At 45.2% G+C, this 26,072-nt stretch overlaps 2 protein-coding genes across 7 annotated transcripts in view; one reads left to right on the forward strand and one right to left on the reverse strand.

Moving 5' to 3' along the window:
- CDCA5 (cell division cycle associated 5) overlaps nucleotides 1–24,535 on the reverse strand; it is a 29,529-nt gene extending 4,994 nt beyond the window's left edge. The window contains exons 1-6 of the mRNA XM_029611728.1: nucleotides 24,207–24,535; nucleotides 18,888–18,970; nucleotides 9,149–9,205; nucleotides 8,624–8,662; nucleotides 4,121–4,159; nucleotides 2,671–3,222 (exon numbers count right to left, since the gene is read on the reverse strand). Of these exons, the coding sequence (XP_029467588.1) occupies nucleotides 2,671–3,222; nucleotides 4,121–4,159; nucleotides 8,624–8,662; nucleotides 9,149–9,205; nucleotides 18,888–18,970; nucleotides 24,207–24,258 (822 nt within the window). The 5' untranslated portion in view covers nucleotides 24,259–24,535. The remainder of the gene's footprint in view (nucleotides 1–2,670; nucleotides 3,223–4,120; nucleotides 4,160–8,623; nucleotides 8,663–9,148; nucleotides 9,206–18,887; nucleotides 18,971–24,206) is intronic.
- A 339-nt stretch (nucleotides 24,536–24,874) lies between these two features.
- Nucleotides 24,875–26,072, forward strand: part of ZFPL1 (zinc finger protein like 1) — a 52,774-nt gene continuing 51,576 nt past the window's right edge. For 2 of the 6 annotated variants that reach the window (XM_029611722.1, XM_029611727.1), the window contains exon 1: nucleotides 24,875–25,019. The gene's annotated coding sequence lies outside the window, so the exon portion shown is untranslated. Of the gene's footprint in view, nucleotides 25,087–26,072 lie in introns of all 6 variants that reach the window. The other 4 variants (XM_029611723.1, XM_029611725.1, XM_029611724.1 and 1 more) reach the window with 3 other exon arrangements.

Genomic DNA, 26,072 nt, shown 5'->3' on the forward strand with positions numbered 1-26,072 from the left:
CATTATACAGGTCCACTCCCTGTAGAACTCCTGTAAGAGGCTCCTAACAGAGTCAAGCGCAAGTGAACTTTGGGAGCCTCATGAAGAGGCTTTACTGGCTTCTACAGCAGGATTGGAGTGCCCTGTTTTCTATCTCCGCAGAAGGACTTGATTATGAGGCTGTCCCAAAAACCTGCCTATCTGCATGATACTACCACGAAGCTTGGAACTGCCCGCAACCTCTACCAGCTCTGTAGAAAGATTGGCCCTTGTCCTCCAGCAGATGCTGGGGTTTTGGATCTCAAAGGTTCTTCATCAACTGGTCAAAATTCTCACCAAAAAGAAGCCTATCCTTAAAAGGAAACTACCCCGCTGTATCTTAGACCAGGAATCAGCCCTCCAATTGCACAAACATAAAAAGCAATACACGCCTACTGACAAGGCCATTAACCTGGTGGAGCTCTGTAACAAGTCATACTGGGCACCCGCCAGGAAGGTTGTAGCAGACTTCATCCTAGCTGCCTCCTCGCTCTCAGGAATCTTCTGTATCCAGCAAAGGAAAACCAAGATCACCAACCAGAGTAGATCAAAATCTGCACTGCTGTCAACGAACACATTTCTGAGGGACGGCTCCATCTTCTATCCTGGGGACCCTTGAGCTAAGCACCCCACTCCATCAGGAATTGTGGTACATCGAGTCACCTGAAAAAACTTCTGTATCACTGTAGGGAGAAGGGGTTAGATTTGATGTAGAAGATTAACTCACTTCAGGCCTGTTTCCGGGGACTCCCATCCCGCCCATCATCATCTCCTCTACTTCCAGGTGGAGTGGGAAGAAGGTGGTTGTCTTGCTTTTGCCTTTAATAACTGAATCCCACACTGGGGCCTCCTGTGACTTGGAGTCCTCTAACCTGAGGAACGAAACCACTTTTTCAATCAACCCAACTATTTCATCCATGTGAAATAGGCGGACCACCGAATCATCCTCTGGGCCAAGAAGCATTATCCCCTCATCCAAAGACAAACTATCAATGTCCCCAGAATATTCCCATGAGGATACCAGCACCCCAAGGACTGGATGTTCCCTCTTGGCAGGGACAGAGAATGAAGCAACTGGTGCACCAGAGAGACCCCTCTACGTGCATCCCCCCGGTCTTGCCAAGGCACAATAGGCCTGATGCAAGAAGTTGAAAAATATTGGGGGATTACTCCCCCTGAGCCCTAGGGCCACCATAGGTGCCCCACCTATCAAAGGCCTCTCAGAGGTCAAAACTGGAGGCACCCCAAAGTCCTCCCCTGCTGTTGGCATCTCCCCAGGCTCAAGCCCCAAATGTGCAGGAGCTTCCAAAATGACCACTGCCTTGAAGGACCGTGCTGCCGAAAGCATGTCAGGCCCCTTCCAGTGTGGAATGCTAAAGGAAGAATCAGGTGGGGAGGCAGGAGCTAGACCTGCTACAGAGCAAACCCTGGGAACCTCTCTTGTGCACCCACATGCCCAGCGGTTCGGGCCCTTTTCGGCGGCGGCACAAAGCACGCCGCAAACATTGCAGTGCTGCATTCCTCAGCCCAACTTCTCCATGCTGCACATGCTCTCTAGGCACCTTCACACCCCTGGATCGTCGCCAAAGTTTGCCGGACCCCTTCCAACACACACCTACCTTCTCCTGCAGCTTCCCCCCCCCCCCCCGCTGGCACCCTGAACCCCACAGGAACTGTTTGGTTTTTTTTCCCTTTTAAAACCGACTTGCTACCAAACAAAAACAAAAAAATATAAAGGAGAGAGGAAGGGGGGAGGACTGACCAGATAGACACAAGCTGAAGGGAAAACAATGAGAGATTCCCTTCTCAGAATTCCCAAAGAGAATAAAGACACACCTCTTAGCTTTTCTTTTTTTTTGTCTTTTCTCGTTCTCCAGCCCCCCTTAGTGGCTGGGAACATATCCACGGGCTCACATTTTGGGCCTCAGTCAGTGGCCTGGCCCCAGGGTTTGATCATTGATCCAATGTCGAGTTGCTATATCACCCAGCTGTACCATCTGCTGGAGGCAGACAATACTGGATCTTTGCTGCTAGCACCACCCCTAAGCAGTGGCTATGATATCACAGTAAAAATCAGTGTAGTCTGCCTCCATCTACTAGGAGGAGGAGATAGTCCACTAGTCACAGCTGGACTGGTGTAGCAGGAAGAGAAGGAAACATCTTTTCTCTCTCTTCTGGAGCCTCAACGATGTTGCTGTTTAATTGTACCACCCACACTGTTTACCTGAGAAGAGAGAGCACTACTGGGGCATGAAGACCAAGGCCTCAAACTCACAGAGCTGCATGAAATTACATAGAGGCGGCGGCAGCAGCAAAGCAAGTGAGCAGGGGCGCTGGACAGCCATATCAGCAAGACCCCAGTAATAGGAGGCAGCAGGACATGGCAAGTCAGGTGGGTTTGCAGAATGAGCAGCAGGAGTTCAAAATCAGTGTTTGAGGTTTAAAATTTTAAAAACTGAAAGTGAAAACCCTGAAAAAAAAAATTCACAGATTTTAACATCTCACAAAATAGAAAAAAAAAAGGCTGAAAATAACACAACCAATTTTCATTTTAAACACACAAAACCAGAAGCCCTAATTATGACTATATGATGGCCCCTAGAAGTTGAACTCCACCATCTCACATGTAATCTCATTACCAAATGAACTCACATCAATCTGGGGGATCTTCTTCTTTTTTTTCTTTTCTTTTCCGAAAGCGATCCCAGGAATGTCCGTGTCTGGCTGTTGCGGCAAGGAACCCGTGATCACGACAGATGTCTCTGCTGATGTCTGCTCCAAGAGCGGCCTCTCTGGTGGTACTGGGGACACGTTGGCCAGCACTTCAGTGGCCAGGAGCTTCTCGAAGCCAAAAAAGGAACGGCGCTGGAGGTTAGAATGGTTGGGGGTAGAAGAGTCTGAGTTGTCCCCCTGGGAAGAGAGAACCCCAAAACGGTTGCAACTGAAGGATGCATCCAAACGGCTGTAGGACCGGCGCACTTTCTTGGACATGTCGTCTCTCTCATCCAAGGAAGGGGAGTTGTTGGTCACATTGTCAGAGACTGGAGAAAGAATCTTTTTCTGCATGGGCTCCACGGTGCAGTCTGACCCAGAGGCTGAACTCCTCAGCGGTGAGGATGGGAGCACATCTGATTCACTGTTGGACACATCATCCCACTTACTGCTTTTCTCAGCTGTGTTTTCCTTCTCTGTTTTTGGAGATATCTGCAATGTCAGAGATGACAAAAGATTGGAGCTGGCCTGATCAAGCAACATGTGCTGAGCGCTAGGTGAATCTGGGTTCCAGAGCTTTCATTCTCCAGTCATTTCTTCTAAAAAAAAAAATACAAGCCAGAGGACTATATAGGGCATATCTACCATTTCCAGGCATGTGTGCAACTAAAACACCAAAGGACCCTTAAGGAAAGTGTGCCTCACACTGCCAGCAGACAATCCCAAGGAAAGAGGGCCTAATGCTTCTGCTATCTGATTTTATATGCTATGGTTGAACAGCTGGAAAAAAAAGTAAATTGTGACAGCACTGGAATTAAATGAGGGTGGAAGTGCTATAGATCTATTTCTTTTTTTTTTTATATAACTGCTTCTCTCACTTTGTGCTACTTCTAGATTCAAGTCCTTCCATCTTTTTTCATCCTAGAGGACTTGACTACCCTCCCAACTCCTTCACTATGCATGCCACTTCCATACTAACCCCAAATTCAACCTTCTGCCCTCTCTTCCTAGTCTAGAGGTAGGCAACTCCAGTCCTAGAGTGCCACAAACAGGTCTGGTTTTCAGAATATCTACAATGACTATGTAGGAGATATATCTGCATACAACGGACACAGTGCATGAAAAAAAGATACCTTATGCTTATTCATTGTGGATATCCTGAAAATCAGACCTGTTTGTGACACTTCATGACAGTTGGCCTATCCTTGGCCTAGTCATTCCCTATTAATTTTGCTTGGCTCCTTCCCTCCCTTCTGAGTTTTGCCTGCTCTTTCAAAGCCAAACCACACAAGCTCACCATTTTATGGTCAAAGAACACAGTGCTTTGAATAAAATCATCACTCAAAGGAAATTCAAAATTTTAAAGAGAACCTTGGTAGCTGATACTCACTCTGGGGCTGCGCCTCAGGCTGGAGGTCCTCTGAAGAACCTGCCATGAGAAGAAATTAATGAAATACCAAGTTAAGAGAGAGATTAAGCACTGTAGTGATGCTCAACACAGTAAACAGATTGTCTCAAATTACCAATGTAAAGCAAATATGATTAAATTAGCGTTGGGGCTTCTAGAATGAACTGCAAAGCAGATAATATTAAATACTGAAGTCCTAACAAAACACTAGCAGCCACATGTTGGGCCTGTCCAGTAGGCTGCATATACAATAACAACTCTAAGTCCTAGCGAAAACTCAGGTGCTCACATAAATGGGTTTGTCTGGCAGTCTGCTCAGGAGACCTAGAAGGCTGGATGTTAAGGCATTGGTAGCTGCTTAGAATATTATACAGTTTTGTGGATAGACATGGGAAGGGAGGTATGCTGGGTATGAACTAAGTGTTAATGTACAAATGAGAAAGACCACAAAACTGTACTGGATAAAGCAGAGAGATCTTTTAAGTGGCCACACTCTATGACTGGCAGCTGGAATGTATCTTTAGCAGTGCAAACAGGAATGACTGGGCAGACTGGATGGTCTGGTTGATCTTTTTCTGCCATTATCTACTATGTTATTATATTCTGTGCACCCATCCAGGGATCAGAGCTCATCAGGAAGCAGAAAGGCATGGATGGCGTCCTGCTATACTTTGGGGTCCGCTAAATTACCATTCACTGATGTAAACAAAGATAGGTTACAGATCAATAAATGGGGAACTATCATTTGAAATGGCCACAGTACCTGAAGATTGGAGGGTGGCCAATGTGATGCCAGTTTAATTAAAAAAAAAAAAAAAAAAAAAAAAGGCCCCAGAGTGATCCAGTGAGCCTCATATCAGGGCCAGGGAAAAAAAAAATTGGAGGTATCCTTAAAAACAAAATTACTGACCACATACACTGACATGGTTTAATGGGAGAGAGAGTCAACATGATTTTATGCAAAGAAGTCTTGCCTTACCAATTTACTAGATATTTTTGAAGGTGAAATTTACTACTTACCTGATAATTTCCTTTCCTTGAATACACAGTCAAACCAGTCCATCCAACCAGCAGATGAGATAGGGAACAGGTGGTTTACTGATATCATGCGTTATATACCTCTTACCTGACACTAGTCTGCCAGTATTCCTCTAACAAGCCAACTGAGGACAACATTAATAGAACCATAATAGTTGTTATAATTACATTTATCATCATAATCATTATTTATGAACTAGTGCACTTCCAGAAAAAACTAAAGAAAGAAGCAATGAATGAAGAGTGTCTAATAGTAGCAAAAGGAACCACTCATCTCCAGCAAAGCATGGGAAGCCAGAATGCTTTCCAACCTGCTTGTTTACTTGTGAAAGAGCATTTGCTGCAAGGCATAGAGTGAATGAAGACCATAAGGACAACTGTAGCATAGGGCGAGTCCCGGACTGATTGACTGTATTCAAGGAAAGAAAATTATCAGGTAAGTAGAATTTTACCTCTCTCTTCATTCAGTTAGACCAGTCCAGACAAGTGGGATGCACCCAAGCTACTCTCCAATAGGATGGGACTCTGCCCAAGGCTGCCACGGCGACAGATGCTACCTCTGCAACCTTGACAGCCAGAAAAAGATGCAGTACAGACCAAGATGCTTCTCTACAGATCTCCAAAAGGAGACCAATTGCAACACCACCCACGAAGAAACCTAAGCCCTCAATCTAGTTTGGTAATGGAATATCAGATTCCACATAAACCTCTAAACACCTCTTTAAACCAGCACGCCGCCCTAACTTTAGTGGGCGCCCCACTTCTCCACACTCCACTATACAGAACAAAAATTAGATCGCACAAAAAAAAAAGCTAGATATCCTGAGATTTTGTAGAGGATGCTCCCTTACATCCAAGGATCGAAGCAGCACGGATTCTTCCAAAAGAAGAAACGAAGAACAGGAACTTGATTAGTTAAAGCAGATTCTGAAACTGCTTTTGATAGAAAGGAAGGACTCGTATGAAGCTGGACCCAATCCTTGAAAACCATAAGAAAGCATGTATTAGTAGGAAGAGCATCTTCAGAGTAAGAAGGTTAACAAATGATCTTAAACGGAGCAAATTGTGATCCTGCCAAGCAAGACAAAACTAATTTCCGGTCCAAGGCAAAACCAGAATTCGTAGTAGAAGTCCAACATGCTTAGCACCTTTCAAAACCTGAGGCACATCTAGATGAGAAGAGCGTATTCTGTCTTGCATACGCTCTCTATAACTATATAGAGGGCTGCCTCCTGCATCAGAAGCACCTTCAAAGCCAATCCCAGAATCAAGGGACTGATGCGCTTCCAGGAGTAGCGTGACGCCTAGAACACCAATCCTCAAAAAACTCAATATGCACAGAGGCCAAGGAAGTAAAAAATGTTCTAGTCGTCAGAAGTGTAACTACCATGGCCTGAGAATAGCCCATTTCTCACTAAATGTGCCCTTTAAAGGGCCAAACTGCAAGACAAATTGATCTGGATATTAGTGTAACATCAGACCCTGGCACATAAATGCCTTGTGAGGTGGAAGCCCAGAAGACTGCCGCACAGCTCCCTAGAAAACCAGTGTGTGAAAGAGGACTGAAAATTGGGTTTGGGGGGAAAAAAAAAAAAAAAAGACAATCTGTCCCAAACACAGCAACAACTGAACTGCTCACTGAGAAGCAGAAAACTCTCCTGAAAGGACTTTGCTCTAATCAGCCAAGAAGGGTACAGCAAAACCCTTCTTCGTATATTATTGCAGCCAGTACCACCATCACCTTGGTTCTGTTACTAGTCCAAAGGGTCGAGCCTGAAACTGAAAATGGTGACACCACCACAAATCTGAGGAAACACCAGTGATCCTTCCAGATTGGAAAATGAAAATAAAGTGGTCAGATACTCCCCTTTGTGAATCACCCTGAGTATCAATCTCAAGGTTTCCATCCTGAAGTGGGCTATCTACAAGAAGATGGGGGAATCACAGTAGATCGAGAATGGGACAAAAAGGACCCCAACCTCTTTAGGATCTAAAGTAAATGGAGAAACTTGAGTAGTTACATTGCCCTTCTTGGCCTCCTGGAATGGGAAACAGCACCAATTCAAGGAGTCACTGCAAAATACCTCTACCGCCTGCCCTCCCACAGTCAAAACGACAATAGAAACCATAAAGGGATCGTTATTACAATAGGTGAATGGAAGAATATAATCATTTATTGACCCCTGGTCCCCTGTAATTTGGGTCCATCTCTGAAAGAATACTTCTGGGAAAATTCTGTGCTCCTGCAGGGTGCAGAATTCCCCTCCCATGCAGAATTTGAAAATGCCCGGTGGGCCGCAAGCGGAGCCCATCCCATTCAAAGCCAGCCATTTCCAGTGCCCAAACATCCAAGCACTAATGCTTTAGGAAAGTCTGGTCACCACTTCGCAAACATCTTGTGGAGAAATCAACTGGCACTCAGTCCAAGATGCTTCCTGCACCCTAGAAGGATGGGTTTTCAACCCCACAGGGATGGGACAACTTTTAAAAAGAAGGGTTGAGACGATAGCTTCCTTGAACCATCGTGCAACTGTTGCCCTAGAAGCCTTGTTCCCTTTAGACCCACAACCAAACAGAACAAACAAGTGGTCAGACTGTTGGTGACCTTCAAATATCACAACAGTGCCTGACACGCATCCAACAAATGAAGCTCCCGCACATGCAGCACCAAAGCATCCAAATCTGGAAAGGCAGGGAAGCTCTCTCGTTTGACTGAGGTGGAAAGATGCCGCCACTTTTGGCAATAAAGAAGTCACTGTCGGCAAGGTCACCCGAGCCTCAGAAATTTGTAGGAAAGGATCTCTGCAAGACAACACCTGAATCTCAAAAGTCCTTCTGTGAGAGATCCTTCCATGAAGCCTGCCATAGCAGCTCGAATGGAGGACTTACAGAGAATTCAACACTAAGATTCCAGGAAGGAAACACCCGCTGAACTGGCAGACACAAACGCTTCACTCCCTTTAGGGCAGGGGTGCTCAAACCAGTCCTACGGGCCGCCCCCCCCCCCCCCCCAGCCAGTCGGGTTTTCAGGATATCCCTAATGATTATGCATGAGAAATATTTTGCATACACAGGAGGTAGTGCATGCAAACAAATCGCAAGCATATTCATTAGGGATATATCCTGAAAACCCAACTGGCTAGTGAAGGAATTAATTGATTAAGCATTAAAGTTATGTTAGAATGGATCTTCCAATATTGTTTTTTTTTGTGTACGTACAAGGAAGCACCTATCTGTAGCACAAATGTGGCTCCCCCCCACGAGGATGCTGGATCTTGTAGTTCCTGCTACTTAAAGAAACAAAAGTACAAGAATGCAGATGTGCTTTGGGACTGGTAATTTGAGGAGAAGGCAGGGAGAGGAAGGACTGGCTCATCCTGTCCCCCAATCACAAGCAGCTAGTCAGTAACTACTGGAGAAGCAGAGTAAGACATTCAAGTTACTTACTTTGAGGCTTGAGCGGGGTTCTGTAGATGCACCTGCAGGCTGGAAAATACATTTAGAATTACAGATTTTAAGCAACAGAGTCTGCATTTTCTTAGGAGAGGGAGAAAAGGCAGCAGAATTTCCCATATATATGCACGGCAGCCAGCTGGTTACTGGTCAGTCTGTGCATGGGCAGGCCCCTCTTCCTTGCAATCTAACTATACTAAGAGAGATTAGCTGACCTTTCCCTGTGCTCAGATGCCAATCTAAACACTACCCCCTCCCTAATACAACTCGCTGCAATAGTGCTCACAGCACACTAGCTTTCCATTCATCTAGGTTTAAAGTACTGCCCTGAAAAACTGAATTTAAAGCAAATAAAGGCTTCAGGGAAAAGGTTTTTGTTTTTTTTAATTATTATTTTGGGAGAAAAAAAAATAAGATTTAAGAAAACTGTGGTTGAACAAAACATTTGACTGATGTAAGCTAATATATAAAACTCAACAAATAAATAAAATAAATGAATTACAATACCAAGGAGCTTACCTGGGTCTTCCGAGGGGCGATCTTTTTTATCACAGGGAGTCTAACAGAAGCCGGAACCTGATAGGAAATAAGATGACTCAGCCACACGCAAATCAAGAAAACGATGCAAATATTAATGCCATGCCTTTCATGCCAACCAGGATCCCAGAAACCTGTGGCTGTTGATTTTGGGGGGGCAGGGTGTTCCTCCTTTTTTCTTCCAGTTCATATCGGAAGCAATGCTGAGATCTGGCGCCATGAGCATTCATTCTCAGCTACTCGGGGGCTTTTCCCCCCGATACTAATCTTACTCTTTTCAGAAGAAACCTAAAAACATGGCTCTGCTTCTTAGTGCTTTAAGTCTCATGCTATTAGTATATCTGGGCTGTGTAATAATGATGATTTTATTTATTGTCGTTAGTGGAATCTAACTTGGGGGTTTTTTTGTTTGTTTGTTTTAACTTATTGTACTTTTTGGGGGCTTCAGAAGAGTGGAAATAAATTCTGGTCGCTGCATCTCAAAAAAGATATAGTTGCAATGGAGAAGGTACAGGAGAAGGGCAACCAAAATGATAAAGGGGTGGAACAGCTCCCCTTTGAGGAAAGGCTGAAGAGGTTAGGCCTGTTCAGCTTGGAGAAGAGACAGCTGAGGGGGGATATGATAGAGGTCTTTAAGATCAAGAAGGGTTTTGAACGAGTAGATGTGAATCGGTTATTTACACTTTCGGATAATAGAAGGACTAGGAGTCATTCCATGAAGTTAGCAAGTAGCACATTTAAGACTAATGGGAGAAAATTATTTTTCAGTCAATGCACAATTAAGCTCTGGAATTTGTTGCCAAAGGATGTGGTTAGTGCAGTTAGTGTAGCTGGGTTCAAAAAAGGTTTGGATAAATTCTTGGAGAAGTCCATTAACTGCTATTAATCAAGTTTACTTAGGGAATAGCCACTGCTATTAATTGCATCAGTAGCATGGGATCTTCTTTGTGTTTGGGTAATTGCCAGATTCTTGTGGCCTGGTTTTGGCCACTGTTGGAAGCAGGATGCTGGGCTTGATGGACCCTTGGTCTGACCCAGCATGGCGATTTCTTATGTTCTTAATGAATTGTGGTCTTAGTTTAAAAGATTTCTGCTTTACATTATAAGGGGAGTGAAATCCAGAGCTTTAAGAGGATGTCTGTTCTAATGCTGTGTTTTCTCCAAGAGCTTTGCTATTTTTACTTTAATTTTGGCAGATCAGGGTCTGTGATCCAGGGACATTCCTCTTAGGTAGGTTTTAATTGAATTTGCTGGGGGGACCATGTTTGTATCCATCTTTAAATTCAAGAAGCCCCTTGCTGTAGGTGTGTTTTCACCTACAGCAAAGGGGGGGGAGGCTGGTAGCAAAGTGATGGGCATTTCCATCCGGAAGGTCCCTGGTTTGATTCTTGGATTTGGTCTTCTGCACCATGGGTTGGCTGGGAATGCTGCAGGCTATATTTAGAACACGAGATACAGGGCTCTGGATGGAGCCCTGGGTGTATGGCTCCCAACCTCAGGACCGTTGCTGCACAACCAGACTAGGAAGCATGGGAGAAAGGGTCTACTCTTTTAAGACATTTCATATTCCTTAATAGGAGGACCTTTAACAAAACGTCTCTAGCAGGGCAAAAAGGCCTAGCAGGAATTTATTTAGATATGGAAGTTGAAAGATAAGTGCCTATGTTGTTCAAGGCTTTAAAAATAAAGCTGTGGAACAACAAGTGAGATGATAAAATTTGCTGATACAAAATTAATAAAAAAGTTGTTAAATGTGAAACTAGACATCCAAATGGCAGACAACATGTAGACAAATGCAAAGTGATGCACGTAGGGAAGAACAACCCAAATTATAGCTGCACAATGCAAGATTCTACATTAAGAGATATCACCCGGTAAAATGATCTAGGCGTCATTGGATAATATGTTGAAATCTTTTACTCAGTGTGCGGCGGTGGCCAAAAAAGCAAATAGAATGCTAGGAATTATTAGGAAAGGAATGGAGAACAAAACAGAATATCATAATGCCTCTAATCGCTCCATGATGCAATCACACCCAAGTATCGTGTGCAATTCTGGTCACCACACCTCAAAAAAATATATAGCAGAATTAAAAACGGTACAGAGAAGGGTGACCAAAATGATAAAGTGGATAGAATGATTTCCCTATGAGGAAAGGCTAAAGAGGTTACAGCTCTTCAGCTTGAAGAGTCGGCAGAGAGGAGATACGAGTGGCATGAACAAATCGGTTGTTTATTCTTTCAAAAAGTACAAAGACTGGAGACACCCAATGAAGTTACTAGGTTACGACAAGTAGGAGAAAATATTTTTTTTACTCAATGCTTAATTAAACTCTGGAATTCCATGCCGATGATGTGGTAAAAACTGTTAGTGTAGCTGGGTTTAAAAAAGGATTGACCAAGTTTCCTGGAAGAAAGGTCCATAAACCATCATTAAGATGGATCTGGGGAAATCCAATGATTAATCCTGAGATAAGTAGCATGGAATCTATCAATCTTTTGGTATCCTGACCTGGAATTGACACTGTTGGAAATAGGATACTAGGCTTGATGGACCTTTGGTCTGGCCCAGTATGGCAAATCTCATATTCTTATGCTAAGGGAGCTCAATTTCAGCTCAAGCCTATGGGCTATTTTATATCAGTGTAATCTTGCCAAAACTAGTGTAATAACAGCACTTGAACACTTGAAGCCCAGTTTCCGAACCCTTGGCTGTCAGCGGGTTTGAGAATAGACGCCAGCAAAATTGAGCATCGGCTGTCAAACCCGCTGACAGCCGCCGCTCCTGTCAAAAAAAAAAAGAGGCGCTAGGGACGTGCTAGTGTCCCTAGCGCCTCTTTTTACCGCGGGCCCTCATTTAAATACTGAATCGCACACACAAGAGAGTGGCCTGTGCGCACGCCGGGAGAGCTCGTCCGCTCTCCCACGACTTTTACTGAATCAGCCTGTATATCTTTGCTTCCAGTTGGCTGCAAAGCCTCCTAGTGAAATCCTAGATGTACTTCATGGGCCATGACTACTGATCCAGTTATGGCCTGAATAGGGAACAATGAGGAGTCAAAGTAGGCCTTAAAATTATTTTGTAAAATGTTTCACATATTTTGCTGGCCCATAAAAAGTGTGGCAAGCTCAAATTAGGTTCCAAACTTTGCATAGGAACTTAGCACAAGAGGTTGTAATAATCCACAAAATTTCAGGCCCCTAATAGGGGTTTTTTTTGGCTGTAGTGCCCGGACAAAGGGGCCGTTTTGTGTTGCTCAGAGCACAGTACTCTAAGTGTGACCTTCATTCAGCTGCCTCTAGCTCTTGAACCAATCGAGATCCAACCGAAAAATTTTGCATAATTTTGTTTGAGCCCCTAGCAAATATCCACACAAACTTTTATTCAACTTGAAGGAGGCTGAGCGTGGATGATGTTCTAAAATGGATCCACTTCACATGGAATGTGCCTATAGTAATCTTTTCAAGCTCTAACCATGTTTTTACAGCAGCAGCACCTCTAGCCTGAAATAATTTACCAGGGTTGGCTTTTGATGCTGTAGAGAATTGGGATTATGATTTGTGGTTTGGGGAAGTCTTGGGTTTGATTTTATTAAGTATGTTAAATCTGTTAAACACTTCTATTGGAGAAATTACTTACCTGATAATTTTGTTTTCCTTCATGTAGACAGATGGACTCAGGACTAATGGGTTATTCTCCCCCGCCAGCAGGTGGAGATGGAGTCAGGTTTCAAAGCTGACACCCCCTGCAGTGACCTCAGCCATTCAGTATTCTCTTCAAAAGCCATTGTGGACATAAAAATTGATAACCATAACTGTAGTCAGCTAAACACTGATTATAGATGTCCTGACCTAGGGACTGGGCAACGTTTTACCTGTAATCTCTTGGAATCGATATTAATTTCAAGGGTGAATCCTTGGCACTGTGCTTGGGCAGGATTCTGAGTCCATCTGTCTACACTAAGGAAACGAAATTATCAGGTAAGTAATTTCTCCATTTCCTAGGTTGTAGCTAGATGGATTCAGGACTAATAGGATGTACAAAAGCTACTCCCAACTGGGGTGGGAAGCTGCCTTTGGCCTTGCAAAGGCTGCGTCTTCTTGGGCCTGAACGTCCAGGTGATAGAACCTGGAGAAGGTGTACAAGGAGGACCACGTCGCCGCTCGGCAGATGTCGACTGGAGTCACCAGTCTAACTTCCACCCAGGAGGCCGCCTGAGCCCTAGTGGAATGAGCTTTAACCTGAAACGGTAATGGCTTTCCTGCCTCCACATAGGCTCCCGTGACCACCTCCTTGATCCAGCGAGCTATGGTAGCCAGAGAAGCTGGTTCACCCTGCCTCCTTCCACAGTGAAGAACAAACAAGTGGCCCATCTTGTGAACCAGTTCTGAAACGTCCAGATACCGCATCAAAAGCCTACTGACATTTAAATGGCGGAGGAGGCAGTATTCTTCCACATTCTTGTGCCTATCTAGGGTATAACCAATTGGCGTTTTTGACCCAGAGGTATTAGGCTCCGTTAGTGTGCTTCCCAGAAAACCCTCGGTTGCTCTCTGCAACGGTGGTAGGCCAAGATTTGGACTCAGCGAAGCCTCCTCTATAGATTCAGACCGTCCTCCCAATTGGTCTAAATCAGCAGTATCCTTGGTTGCTGGTTTTAGTGCAGGTGCGGTCATAAAACGAACAATTTCCTGCTGTGTAGGAGACGGAAGGGACATTGAAGGGAACACCCTTACTTTTCCCTTACGTTTTGGCGGCATGTCAAACAAACAAAAAGTTAATTCTCATCCAGTAAGAAACTTTGTTAATATCCCACAAACAATGCCGTCTTATTTCGCCTCTGTGGCAGCTGAATTTCCAAGCAGAGATTCTCTCCTCTAATCCTCTCTAATCTGGGCAAAGCCGCGCCGAAGTGACGCCAGTTTTATGGGCGTCTCCTTGGCTCCTCCCGATGACGTCGGGACTGGCGGCAAATTTTCAAACAAGGCAATTCAGGAGCTCACCGGGGCGATTCTCTCTGCACAAGATACAGCTGCCGAGTTCGTCTTTCTGAAAAAGACCTTTGGGTCGTCACCATCGGGACCATCATAGCATCCCCTGGATCCAGCTCTTCAAACACCAGATCTCCCGGAAACCCCCGGCACCTGAGACTACTCCGACACTATAGGAGCATCGACAGAATCAACTGAGTGACTGCAGCGGCTGAGGGTAATACCGGGGGTATTACCCTCAGCTCATCGGATTCCCCCACCTTGGCCAGCTGCCAAGGGGGGGGATCCGATGAGCCCTGCACTAGAGTGACCCTATGCAGACTAGATCGCATCTGTTTTGGGTCAAGAATACACGCCACCCCCCGCTGGGCTGGTTAAAAATGTGGCTCTCTGGTTACAGAAGCTGCCTGCTGTTTGGCTAGATAAGCCTCATGCAGCAGCAGCACACAATCAGCATAAAAAGTTCCAGCCTTCTCAGGCAAGGGACTAGGGAGCAGTCGGACAGTATCCTCAGAACCACCACAGACTCCCCGATCGTGGGTGGAGACAGAACGGGCCGGTGACAAGTGAGGAGGAGCTTTCCCCTCCCCCTCCGATAGCACAGGAACAGCCAAATGTAACTTAAAGATGGCTGCTGTTCCCTTGCTGATCGGAAAAGGCTCAGCACCCCAGTCAGCGATGCAAAGTGATGCCGGGGCAGTAGCGGAGGACCCCCCCCCCCCCCCCCAAAATGCTGTTTTGTGGCAGGCGGATGGTCAGAGGGGCCCTCCCCCGCCTCGGAACACGCGGCACAGAGACCGAGTAGCAAATGAGTTGTGCCAGACGCACGGCAGGCTGACCCCGGCCCATCAGTACAATGCTGCCGGTGAGCACAGAAAAGAAACCGGCACAAAAATAAAGAAAAGAAACAAAACCTACCGCACTAGGAGAGGAGGAGGAGGGTTGCCGTTCAGCCAGGGCAAAGGAAAATTGGTTCTTACCTGCTAATTTTCATTCCTGTAGTACCACGGATCAGTCCAGGATAGCTGGGTTTTACCTCCCATCCAACACATGGAGACAGAAGAACTTTGTGGACTCCGTCCTATACCCCTGAGGTGCCACCTAGAGTCTGCCAGTATTACACTGAACCCAAGCAGAAATCAACCAGAACTATAACTTTTAGTCAACTACAACCTCCCCCCTAAGAGCAGAGGGAGCGAAGAAAACATAAAACTGTATAAACGCAAACATACCCAAATCCTGACCTTGAAAAAAGGGGGCAGTTAAGATACTTTCAGCAAATAAAGAACTACCGGCTGAGCGGACTCTCCAATTCCTCCTAGGCGGGCGTCTGGACTGATCTGTGGTACTACAGGAATGGAAATTAGCAGTAAGAACCAATTTTCCTTTCCCTGTACATACCCAGATCAGTCCAGGACAGCTGGGATGACCCAAAGCTTTCCTAACCAGGGCGGGACTGAGAGAGTCCCACTCGGAGAACACTAGCTCCGAAGCAGCTAGGCTCTGGAGCCCGGACATCAAGTCTGAAAGTAAGCGTAGACTTCCAGGTAGCCGCCCTACAAATCTCCTGCAGCGACACCTGTTGACATTCCGCCCATGAAGCCGCTTGCGAGCGAGTAGAGTGCACCTTAAGACCAGACGGAATCGGACGGCCCTGAAACAGGTATGCCGAAACAATAGTCTCCTTTAACCATCGAGAGATCGTGGCTCTGGAAGCCTTCTGACTCCTCCTGGGTCCACTCCATAGAAAACTGTTCGTAACCTCCAGGTAACGCAACAATACCCTCTGGACGTCCAACTTGCACAACTCCCTAGCCTCTGGAGAAGAGAAATCTAGACCCACAAAGGAAGGGAGCTCCATCGACTGGTTCAAGTGAAAAAAAGAGAGAGGATATCACCTTTGGGAGAAAGGAGGGAACCATTCTCAAGGAAACTCCTGCCTCCAAAATCCGTAATAAAGGCTCCCTGCAAGACAAGGCCTGAAGCTCAGACACCCACCACGCAGATGATATCGCTACAAGGAAAACAACCTATAAGGTCAAGTCCTTCAGGGTCGCCCGTTTTAGTGGCTCGAAGGGAGCTCCACAAAGGGCGCGGAGAACCAAATTCAGCCTCCACGAAGGGCAAGGACTCCAGACCGGGGGCCGTAGATGTTTAGCTCCTCTCAGAAAGCGAGCCACGTCTGGATGAGAGGCTAGCGCAACTCCCTGCACCTTTCCACGGAAACAGCCAAGAGCTGCTACCTGAACCCACAGGGAATTGAACGCCAACCCCTTGGCCAGCCCTGCCTGTAAAAATTCCAGAACCTCTGGGATGGAAGCCCTCGCCAGTTGGACCCTGTGAGCAAGACACGCCGAGCAGGTCATACCACGAGGCATAATCCCCAGCCTCGATTTTACAGCAATCTGAAAAAAGAACCGTGGCGAAACAGAGTTCCCTGCCCTGATAAAACCCGTGAAAACGGCGAAATTGCAGCGGAACAGAGCGATCGCTAGGCCGGAGCAAGAAAAACAGCTGTGTGAAAACAAATCCTCTTTCTCTCTTTTTTTACCTGGCCATGTGTGGTCCCACTGAGGGTGAGTGAGTCGGGACCCCCGGTATTACCCTCAGCCGCTGCAGTTTCAGTGTTTCCAACCCTCTGCTCTCCAGCCTCGAATACCAGGGGGGATGGTCCCACCAGGACCTGCCAACCCCCTGGGAGGCTAACAACAGCTAACCCGAATTTCAACTTTTTTTTATTTTTAAATTTAAACTTAAAAGGGACCCTTCACCTAAATCCCTTACTGGTCTGACTGGAAAATCACAACTAGCCAGAAAACCACAAGCCAAACCAAATTCACCACTAAACTGACACCAGACCCTAGGTTTTGCACCTCCACCATCTGCTGGAGACAGAGAAATACTGGCAGACTCTAGGTGGCACCTCAGGGGTACAGGACGGAGTCTGCAAAGTTCTTCTGTCTCCATCTGCTGGAGGGGAGGCAAAACCCAGCTATCCTAGACTGATCCGGGTACGTACAGGGAAACACTTGCTTTTTTTTCTTTTATTAAACTAATAAAAATTACCATAACCTGAGACAGAGCCTACCACATAATAAAAATTATATAGGCTGTCTCAGACAAAAAAAAAAGGTACCTAGAGCCTGCAGCCGCCAAGCGGCCTCGTGAAGGGGAAGGATATGGACCATCAAATTTACACCCCACGGGTGCACGGGTCAGGCACACCCCCAGGCCACCCGCCTGCCTCAGCTGAACAGGGAGAATCCCACAGGATTCAGACAATTAAAAAAAAACCCTGGAGGAAGGGTCAAAAGGAAAAAACAAAAATTGTCTGTCGCAGAACTGCAGGTTTGCACCCATCTACCATCTGCTGGAGACAGAGAAATACTGAGAAACTGCAGGTAGTTAAGTAGCAGTGTCAGCAAAACTGTCTCCATCTGCTGGAAGGGAGGCACAACCCAGGAGTCTGGACTGATCCGGGCACGTACAGGGAATGGCACTTATGTTTCTTTGCTGCTGGAGCCATTAGGGACGGTATCTGCGTGTTCAGCTTGCTCACGCTTAGAAACGTTGTGTGCACAGATTTCGGGCACCTACGCGGGTTGCAGCGAGGTGCAGGCACAGCCCATGCACCTGTCTTTTCCTAAATTCTGCGCCTAGAGAGTTGTGCACGTATGTATGCCGTGTGACGCCATGCGCAGAGCTGGCATGCACCGCAAGTACTGATGCTCTAGGGTGGGCAACAGAAGACGCACAAAAACGCGTGCAAAATGGTGCCACCAAGGCCTACCACACAGGCCTACCGAGCCTAAAGCGGGACCTAGTCCACCGAGGGCTGCTCAACTCGTTCGGAAGACCACTTCCCCTTACTCCAACAGGATCGGGAATGACATCTGTACAACGTGCCAAACAAGGAGACCGGAGGAAATCTTCCCGAAACCCCTCCAATGTCTATGAATCAGGAAGAATCCTCTTCTCTCTCTCTTTTTTTTTTTTTTTTAAACTTACCTGGGCTCAGCACTTGCCGGCCGAGTACAGAGATAGTCTCTGGCTGTGGGGGGGGAGGGCTTTGGCTCGGCTTCCTGCACCCGCTGCCTTTCAGCTGCTTCAGCGGCAAAGTCCACGCTGGGAACTGACTACCGGACCAAGGCTCCCCTCTGAGGGATCCTGGAAATCACCTCAGGAATTCTCAACTGAGGGAGGGACCTTTAGGTATCACCACAGGAGAGCAGGGCTCAATCTTTCTCCAATTTAAATGTAGAATTTCTTCTCCTACAGTGATCCTTATAGGGAAAGAACATCCACATCTGCTAGGAGAGGGAGAGATACTGAAGGACTGAGGTCACTGCAGGGGTGTTTATAGGGCGACGTCAGCTTTGAAACCTGACGCCATCTCCATCTGCTAGCAGGGGAGCACATAACCCATTAGTCCTGAGTCCATCTGCTACATGCTAGGAAATGTAAATTTTACTGGTTATGTAGTTTATACAATTTTCAAATTAAAAGATATATGTAAATGCATAAATAATTGTAACCAAATCGGATACAGGTAAATATAGACTAAGTTATCGAATGAAGCATAGCTGGAGAAATGCTCCTTTTACAACTCAATCTATCTTCCATATATAGTGATGTGTCAAGGATCATGCCCAAGCTCTTAGCCAGATTTTACATGTTACATGCTAAACCCTCAATTATGTGTCATGGTATGATAACATGTCCCTTCTCACCGGGCTGTCCAACATCCTCTTCTCTGTCACTGACCGCCTTTCAGATCGCCGTCTAGGAGGAGCATTACCATCTGAAACACAAACTGAGAAAAGCGAATTATCAGAAGTCATGGTCACTAAGAGCCCTCAGCACAGAAATGCAATGCAACAGTAGCAAGTATCACTTGCTGCCAAAATGTGAGGCGCATGAGAATGCAATCAATCTTCAGCATGTTATTTCTTATCTCTTAACCTGGATATCCCTGTCAGCTAGCCGACTGTGTATAGTGCCAATAAGCTGCACTGGATGCATCGATTCAAAAAAAAAAAATAAAATAAAAATGTTGAGCCTTGGTGATAAACGAGGGCAAGAATACAAATAAAACAAAAATAAATCCCCTCTAAACATGTTAAATAAAAAACAGAACAGAGTACTACAAGATGATACTCAATCTCTAATCCCACAGCTCCCACCATGTGTCCCTACAGCTACAGAATTTCACCACCCAATTATATGCACGCTGTAGATATGGAGAAATTACTTACCTGATAATTTCTTTAGTACAGACTGGTGGATCCAGAACCAGTAGGTTATGCACCTCTACCAGCAGATGGAAATGGAGCAAAGCTGACATCACGGTATATATATACCCTGCATTGACATCAGCCTGCCAGTATTCTCTGCAAAAGCCAACCGTGGACAAACTAACAAAATTTGAATATTAACAAACAACCACTCCAGTACGCAGCCAACAGGAAACCAGTGGGCTCAGACAAGGAGTGCAATAACACTAGTCATGGGGCTGAACTCCCTGGAACACACAGCCACGCAGGAGGACCACACCACAACCATTCGGCAGCCAAGAATGGGAAGGTGGATCCATCTGTCTGTACTAAAGAAAAAAAAAAGTTATCAAGTAATTAGTAATGTCTCCTTTCTTGGCCTTCAGACAGGTGGATCCAGAACCAGTGGGATGTACCAAAGCTGCTTCCGAACAGGGCGGGAGGCTGTCCGTGGTCCAGTCAGAACCGCACATGCGAAGGCTGCGTCCTCCCAGGCCTGCATATCCAGGCGATAATGCCTGGAAAAGGTATATAAGGAGGACCACATTGCAGCTCGGCAAATCTCGACAGGAGACAGCAATCTAATCTCTGCCTATGACACTGCCTGAGCCCAAGTGGAATGAGCCCTAACCTGACTAGGCAACAGCTGCTCAGCATCCACATACGTGGCTGCAACTACCTCCTTAATCCAGTGGATTTATCGCTCGTCCATGCTGTATGCAGAAAGGGGTAAACAGCTTCTGCACTTCCTTCCGGATTTCACGCATGCAAACCTTGTTACTTTGCAGACAGCTCTCCCTCCCTGCCTCGTCTGCCTTCGCTGCAAATGCTTCTCTCACACACAAGTGCTTGGTCTGCCTTCGCTTGTCACTGCTGTATATGAGTAGTAGCAATCTCACCCCCACCCCCGCTACCCCTCCCTTTTCTAGATGCTCACTCTCCCACCCACCCCCTTCTTTTGACTCCCCCCTTCTTCTCTTATGTAAGACTTCCTCATAATTTCTCCAACCTCTTCCCTCTCCTAACCCTCCTTTTCTCTTGGTGCTCACTCTCCCAACTTCTCCTTCACTTTATTCAGGTGCAGACGCTTATTATTGCAACCCTCGTCTGTTCACAGAAACCTCGCCATCCACATAAGAAGTTGCCATACTGGGTCAGACTGAGAATCCAACAAGCCCAGCATCCTGTTTCCAACAGTGGCCAATCCAGGCTACAAGTACCTGGCAAGTACCCAAGCATTAGATTTCATGTTACTTGAGCATCGTCATTTTACTTTAATATTAAATAAACTATTTGCACATTAAGCACCTTGTTTTATTTAAAGGTTCTGCTCATCAATTTCTATTCACTTAAGGCACTCCTTCTTCCAAAACACCCTTTCCATGTTTGCTCTGGTAACTATTATTTGGTTAAACATATCAGCATGAAGGCTCCCATGGTATAATATTATAATCTCTTTCATTCATGTGTACTAAAATGCAAAGCAAAAAGTAACACGTGAGCTTGCAGGTCAATAACCAATTTAGTAGGGCACACATGTAACAGATAGCACATGCTAATTAGACTTTTATTCCCTCCTCTGAATACTTGCTTCTGACTTCACCTGCACACCCCCATCCCCACATATAAAAAAGTGACTTTTTTTTTAATTTTGCTATCTTACCAAGCTACCAGTCTTCACCATATTTCTCTTCAGTGAATTGCTGGGCCAGTGCTGACTGCTCCAGGATGTATGAATCATGGCTGCTACCAGGGAATTTTGCCACCACGCTGAGAATCCTCTGGTCAGCGTTACACACCACTTGCACATTGAAGGAGTGGTAATGCTTTCGATTCCGGTGTGCCATCTCTCTTCTATGAGGAGGGGTGAGAGCCACATGGGTACAGTTGATAGCTCCCATCACATTTGGCATACCGTCTATGTCAAAACACTCTCTTTTCATTTGCTGCCACTCCCAAAGCTGCTGTGGGTATCTGATGTACTGCCTGACTCTCTTCAGTATGGCCCTCAGTACCTGGGTGAAGTGATGGGAGAAAGTGGATTGCTCCATGCCAACTACCGTAGCCATTGTGTTCTGGAAAGAACTGGTGGCAGAAAATGAAGGGCTCCGAGCAGCTTCACCAGGACTGAGATGGCATGTCCACGTTCTGTGAGGGGATCAATGTCCTCTGCGAGCTCTTCATGCATGCCCATGATAGCCCTGGAGCTCAGTCTGTAGGTCCTGACAACATCTGACTCCGGCATCCCATCAGCATGATCCTGAGGCGAAATATACACACCCTCCGTACCCTTGTGGCCTGTTCCAGCCGGAACAACCTGCTCCTCACGATCCCTCCTCTCCGCCTGCTCCCTCCGGATCCTCTCTCTCTCCTGCCAAACATTTTGCTGCTGTCATCCTTTGGCGAACCCACAGGATATACCACAGCATCAGAGCTAGAGATCCATTAAAAACTGACTCATGTAAATCTAAGGACCCTGGTTGAAACTGAACATTTAATGTCTTGTACCTCTTAATTATTTTGGAATCAGAGTAAACTTTAATTTGAATACCAATCCACAGGGTCCGGCCTGGTTTGTAAGCACCCGTCCCAAAGAGCCATGGTAACACACACATATGGAACACTACTGCCTGTGCCAAGGTTATTCTCTCTCTCCCCCCCAGGAGAAAGAAGAGTTGAGGAAAGAACGGAGGAGCTAGCCATAGTTAAATTCTTTTATGACCCTTGGAATTGGATACACTCCCAGGGAAAAGGTTACAGATATATCATCTGGTGCCCTCGAATTTGTCATCAACTTAGCCAAAAGGATAAAACTTACTAAAACTAGAGGGAGGACATCGTCATGTGCTGTCCTTAATATCTAGAATTCTCTACCCAAGGAAATTTGCCTTATATAGTCCTGGGGGAATTTTGCGCTACTGTGGAGCGCAGAATTGCCAAATTCTGAACAGAAAATGGCCAAGACCCCGGCATGCCGCAAACAGAGTGCGCCGGTCGCGGTGAAGATGAAGGCCACCGGCGTGCTGCAACCGGAGCGCGCACACCTTTCACAGCGAACATGAAGGCCCCCGCGTGCCTCAGGTCGCACTCCACTCACGGCAAAGATAAAGGCCCGGTGAGCATGAATGTATGTAGAGAGAGCAGGAGGGTGTTTGAGTGTGGGTGCCAGAGAGAAAGAGCCTATATGAGGAGATTGTGAAGGAGTGTGTATGTGTGAGAGATTGGGAGCTGGTGTGTTATGAAAAAGGGATCCTGTGTATGTGAGGGTGCTGGCCTGTGTGAAGGGATTGTGTATGTGTGAGAGAGAGACATAGGTAGCCTGTGTGAGGGTGTATGCGTGAGAGAGGGACCCTGTATGAGGGGATGTGTGTGTGCAAGAGAGTGAGGAAGCCTGTATGAGGGTGTGTGTACGTGCACTAGAGAAAGGGAGCATATTTGTGAGAGAGGGAAGGACAGTACTGAGAACGGGGTCAAACTCTGGGAGTGGAAGGGGTTGAGCCTAGAAATGGAGGGGAGAGATACTGGCAGGTGGAGGAGTTGGGGCCTGAGAGGGCAAAGTAGCCAGGGGAGTAGGGAGAGTGAGTGGAAGGGATACTCTTACAGTGAATATCTAGGGAAGTTCTGTTCAAAATATTTAAAATTCTGCATCTTTAAGTAATAATTTTTCTGTATTAATTTAAAATGTAATTACTTAAGGACCAACATGTAAATTGTGTTATTTTGACCAATATAAAGTTTGCAGAATTTTGAGGTTTTGTGCACAGAATTTGTATTTTTTATGTGCAGAATTCCCCCAGGAGTACTTACGGTATATCAGAATTTTGTTTTGATGCTGCTTAAAGACCTAGCTCTTTATTCAAGCTTATGGCAAACAATTTTATGTTTATTTCTTGCTCTTATATCCATTTTGTAATTTTGGATGATAATTCATTTTAATCATATTAAACTATTTGGTTTGATATTAATTTTTAACTTTTTTTTAAATTATTTATTTTGAATTTTTATATACCGTTATTCCTATAAAGAATATAGATCACACCGGTTTACAATGGAACTGAACTTTCACTGGGAGGCGATACATTAAACAATGAACTTAGCAATTGGAATCATTCAGAAAAACATTTGGAAACCGGGAACCATCAAATTGTAGTTTGATTTTATATTTTGGGACAATTTATAATCATTTACTGATAGTGTATGTATTTATTGCATTAGCATCGAATGCTCTAATGGCAAGACGCCTGGAGACAGGGGACTACCTATAATACTAAATATCTCTCCTTCAGTTACAAATGAAAAGGCGTGAGTTAAATAAAGATTCTATTATGTTATCTGTAAAACACTGCTGCTATTACCTATATTTCATAGCGCTGTTGTGAATTATTGTTGAATGTAAACTCATCATTCTGACTAGATATCTAACAGCAACAACCCTGAACAAGGAGTCTAGAAAGCATAAATCCCAAATCCCACAACCGCCATTCCCATTCTGCATACCTATCGGCTACAAATTTGAGCAATAAGATTAGACGACATAAATAACGTCACTACACCAACCAAATCCCAGGTCAACCAGGATGCAAAGGCAGCCTTTATCCCCATGCATTCTGGGACTTGAGGGTGGGGGTTGGGGAAAGATTACAAACAGGGCCAATTCAGCCTGTTCCCGATGAACAAGAAAGCGTGTCCGATCACATAAAATATAGACCTCCACCGTCAACTACCCTTCACCCTGATGTTCGGGTAAAAGGCGGCCGCGACGTTCCTCTCCCTCACCCTTGATGTCCTGACTATTCGTAGAGCGGGAGCGCTGATAGCGTCCGGACATGGCGCCTCCTCTGCAGCCGCACGGAAGATAAATTATCTAGTAAGGCTGGCTGGGTCCCCGACGTGGCCTTTTCCGCCGTATAGGATTATCCGACCTTATCACCCATTGGAAGTTACCGCTCTGCAAGGGCTATATACTAAGCATTTTTGTCCTGAACACAAAATAGGATGAAGCTCCAAACAACAAGTTGATAATTCAAATCGACCGCCAAGAAAAAGCCCCGCCTCTTCCAATCGGATGTTACGTCATGATAGGCTAAAACTATAGGAGTGTCCGGAACCCAACATCTTAGACCAAGGCAAACTGAAGGCACAAGAAGACCAGCCCAGGGAAATATAAATAAAAAGAGCGAAAGGAAAATAATATTAATAGAAGAAATACAGTCTGTTGGATTTTTTTTTTGGCCAAAGAGAAAATATACAGCTTTGAAAAAAATATATTTATGTAATTATATGGTTTGAATTTCTAGTAAATATACAATTTATTTTATATATTTTATTTTACTTTATTTATGAAAAAAAATTGATAATATATTTTCTTTCTTCATTACGTGTACACAACACTTCCTCCGTCTATTCGCTTTGACCGGCTCTCACTTTATACGTAGGGGAATGACGGCTCTGGTAAACATCGTCACAGCAGTGGCGCATGCGCCCTGGTTCCGGAAGAGGCGTCGTGGCAGTAGTAGAAGCTAGGAGAGAACGAGCGGTAGGGTCTTCATGATTGTGTGATGTTCGGCCCACCTGTCGCGGGGTTTGGGGGTGAGTCTCATGTCCGAGGAGATGAGGGACATAATTTAATGTTTGTTAACAACAGTAAAAAAGGCAGGTAAGAAAACGGGCTTGCTGGCCTAGCATATCTTACAGTGCATGCTGGGACTCGTAGTTTTTGCTGTTCTTATGTGAACTATGAGTCTTAGCTTGTTCGGGCTGAAATAGGAACTATGAGTCTTAGCTTGTCTCTTTGCTAAAGAGGAAAGGGATGAAATCGGGAGTGAGTCGGTTTGTACCCTCTGCTATAATGAGGAGATATATATATATATATATTTTTTTATTCAACCACCACCACTCTCGCTTTGTTTTATTTATATATAGGTGGTAGTTATATATATAACTATATATATATATATATATATAACTACCACCCTTTCAGTAAGGAAGCTATATAGTAGGAAAGGGCGCTAAATGTTTGGAATGATGAATTAGCAAAAGTGATGGAAACCAATACTGTGAAAGAATTCAAATAGTGATGATCTGCAGCCTATGATTACAATTTGCCACTGTACCTTAATATTGGAGGCCAATATAATGCCAATTTTTGAAAAGGTTTTCAGAGGTGATCCTGGAAATTAAAGATCAGTGAACCTGACGTTAGTGCTCCACAAAATAGTGGAAGCTCTTATTACAGACAGAATTATTGGTTATATGGATAAACATTATCTTAATGGGGAAGAGCCAGCATGGATTTTTAAAAAAGAAAATCATGCCTTATTAATCTATTAGAATTCTTTAAAGATGAAAAAAAATGGGATAAGGGTGAACTGTTAGATATTGATTTTTAGAAGTCATTAGATAATATCATAAGAACATAAGATATGCCATACTGGGTCAGACCAAGGGTCCATCAAGCCCAGTATCTTGTGTCCAACAGTGGCCAACCAAGTCACAAGTACCTGGCAAGTCCCCAAACATTAAATGAATAGATCCCAAGCTACTAATCCTTATTGATTAATAGCAGTTTATGGATTTCTGCTCTAGGAATTTAGCCAAACCTTTTTTAAACCCAGCTGCACTAACTGCCATAACCACATCCTC

Source organism: Rhinatrema bivittatum, chromosome 8 (assembly GCF_901001135.1).
Source record: "Rhinatrema bivittatum chromosome 8, aRhiBiv1.1, whole genome shotgun sequence".
Classification (NCBI taxonomy): Eukaryota; Metazoa; Chordata; class Amphibia; order Gymnophiona; family Rhinatrematidae; genus Rhinatrema; species Rhinatrema bivittatum.